Source organism: Propithecus coquereli, unplaced genomic scaffold, assembly GCF_000956105.1.
Source record: "Propithecus coquereli isolate 6110/MARCELLA unplaced genomic scaffold, Pcoq_1.0 Scaffold563, whole genome shotgun sequence".
NCBI lineage: Eukaryota > Metazoa > Chordata > Mammalia > Primates > Indriidae > Propithecus > Propithecus coquereli.
In genome coordinates, this window is record NW_012151541.1 from 1,619,865 (window position 1) to 1,622,629 (window position 2,765).

General features: G+C 33.4%; 1 protein-coding gene across 1 annotated transcript in view; it reads right to left on the minus strand.

Annotated features, from left to right (window-relative positions):
* The window catches only part of MDM4 (MDM4, p53 regulator), a 37,693-nt gene that overhangs the window by 21,330 nt on the left and 13,598 nt on the right, over positions 1 to 2,765 (minus strand). Inside the window, exon 3 of the mRNA XM_012657876.1 lies at positions 1,955 to 2,029. Within this exon, the coding sequence (XP_012513330.1) occupies positions 1,955 to 2,029 (75 nt within the window). The remainder of the gene's footprint in view (positions 1 to 1,954; positions 2,030 to 2,765) is intronic.

Sequence of the window (2,765 nt, forward strand, 5' to 3'; positions counted from 1 at the left end):
CTATGATCTTTATAAACTTATAAAACTGTATCTTTGTCTCTGTGTATTCTTTTATTTTCCATTTTTCTCTATTATTTTCTTATCCCTTGCAACTCTACCAAAGGGACCCAGTTTTTGCTGGGAGCTTAGCTACCTCCCCGCAGTGGCATGCACCTGTTCCCAGCTATTCGGGAGGCTGAGGTAGGAGGATCACTGAGCCCAGGAGTTAGAGGCTGCATTAAGCTATGATCACCCCACCCACACTCCAGTCTGGCCAACAGAGCAAGACCTTGTCTCAAAAACAAAACAAAACAAAAATATCAAACCCCTTTGTCTACCTGAATACCCACAGAGTTTATTATGGCAATGATATATTCCCACTGCAATGCTCTATTTCCAAATAGTCACCTGTTTTTTAGAGAGCCTGTTATGTAGGCTGACAAGCATTTCCTATAACCTTTAATATATCATCCAGATTGGTACCTTTTGCCAATGAACTTGGCTGACTTTTATGATTAACAAAAATAACTAAATCTATTGAAAAGAAATGTTTTCTACATCTGGCAGATTAAAAATTTTTTTTACTTAATAATTAAGTTCACTTAATGTCAGTAAAAATTTTGTTGTCACAGATCACAAGCAGATCAAGGCAGTTATCTGTAGGCCCCAATTTCTCAGAAATTATTAGATATCTGCATGAAATTTTTCCAACACTGTTCCCATTATATTAGAGTAATGATGTTCCTAGGTTCCCATTGTTCCTCCCACAACCTTCCCTCCCCCATGTCCCACATTAATGGATTAGCTGAGCGTTCACAGCTAATCAACTACTGAGCAATCTAGGGAGAAATCAGTTGGGAAAAACATCTACTAGAAGAAACAGGAGTTCTACACTTATGTCTGTCTAACTTTCAGAAAAAATAAATCTACTCTGTAAGTATATAAAATAGCATTTTCTAAAACACTGTTCTAAATTTGTATACAAATACTACTACTCTCATTATATCATACTGCTTCAACACATACACTGAGAACCAAGATTTAAAACCAAAAATCAGGAAACTCCCCTTTATGCACTAGGTAAAGGTTCATAATAGAAAGCTTATTATATAAACTTAGGAAAACACTGCCACGCTAATGAAGGAGATAGCATAATTCATCATAACAACTTTAATGACATAAAAATCCAAAATTTAATAACCGTTTGGGGAAAACTCTTACGTATCAAAATTTTAGAGATACAGTCCAAAATGATGCACTTAATTTAAAATAAAATGTAGATATTCCAGAAAAATTGGAAATGCCTCTAGATTTGTTTCCTTGAGAGGTGTAATGGCTCAGGAGTATGGCAGTGCTGATAGGTGTGAAGCTTTTAAGAAAAGTAAAAAAATAAGTACATAAATAAAAAGCTTGATAATTCTGTTTCCTCAGTTTAGGAAGGGTTAGATATCTACCCTACTAAATATAAGCCGTTCCAACTGATTAACATTTTAATATTAAGTCTTTTCCACTTAAAGAATTCAATTTGGTTTTGTTTAAAAAAAACTTCAGAAGTTAAACAAGTTATTTAAATGCATAAGTATTTAAAATAACTCACAGTGCTCAGAAGAGTGTCTGCCACATTTATAATGAAAACTACCGCATTTAATTCCTGCCTCATAACACATCCTGTAAATCACAGTGTCATTTTTTAATCTGTATGTGTTTTACATTTTAACTCTTGGATCAATGAATTCATGGTTAATATTATGTTTAGCTTATAAATGCTTCAAAAAGAAGGAAATGAGAAATTCAACTTTTTTATTTTATTTGAGAAAGCCAACTTAGTCTTTCAAACAGAGCAAAAGGTGCCCCTCCAATAATACTTCAGAAGTGGAACTTCCTTTCTTAGGACTGATTTCAGAACTACATATTCGCTGACTTCTATTTGTCAACTGTTCTTAAAACTGAGAATTTTCTGTTTTTGATGTCTTACCTCTTTAACAGTGAACATTTCACCTTGTGCACCTGCTGCCTGCAAAATCTTCAAAAGTGGCAGTTTTGGTCGTACCTGATGTAAACATAAAATAAATCTGCTATTTTACATTTCAATTAGGTTTCTGAAATCCTTGGAACAAGAGAACTTCCTTAAACACGTTTTTGAAAAACAAGCCCTGGTAGAAATTTATCACCTAATAATGTACAATCTTCCAAGACATAAAATAACTGCAGATGATCAGAAGACTACTTTGCTGCCATTCTGAAAAATCACATTTTTAAAAGATAATACATGATAGAAAACATGACTTGTGTTAATTCCTTTAAATTGGTACATGTTGCCTCTCAAACAGGTGGGCTATAAAATTATCACCTAATAATGTACAATCTTCCAAGACATAAAATAACTGCAGATGATCAGAAGACTACTTTGCTGATTTTCTGGGAAATCACATTTTTAAAAGATAAAACCTGATAGAAAACATGACTTGTGTTAATTCCTTTAAATTGGTACATGTTGCCTCTCAAACAGGTGGGCTATAAAATTGTCAGAGATCTTCAACTGGTAGGGATAAGGGCAATAAGAGAGAAGGTCAAGACAGAGACACATAGGAAGTAGGCTTTATATATTATAATTTATGAAATGGGGGGGTTAATTATTTCAATTTGAAAGAAATCTATATTTTCAAAAAGCAGTATTTTTTGTAGCTGTTTGAATTTCTTTTTGCATTCAATGACAAATGGGAAAAGCTTGGAAATTAGAATACCCCTTTTTGTCTGAGAGGTAGTGATTATAAAGATAAATGTTT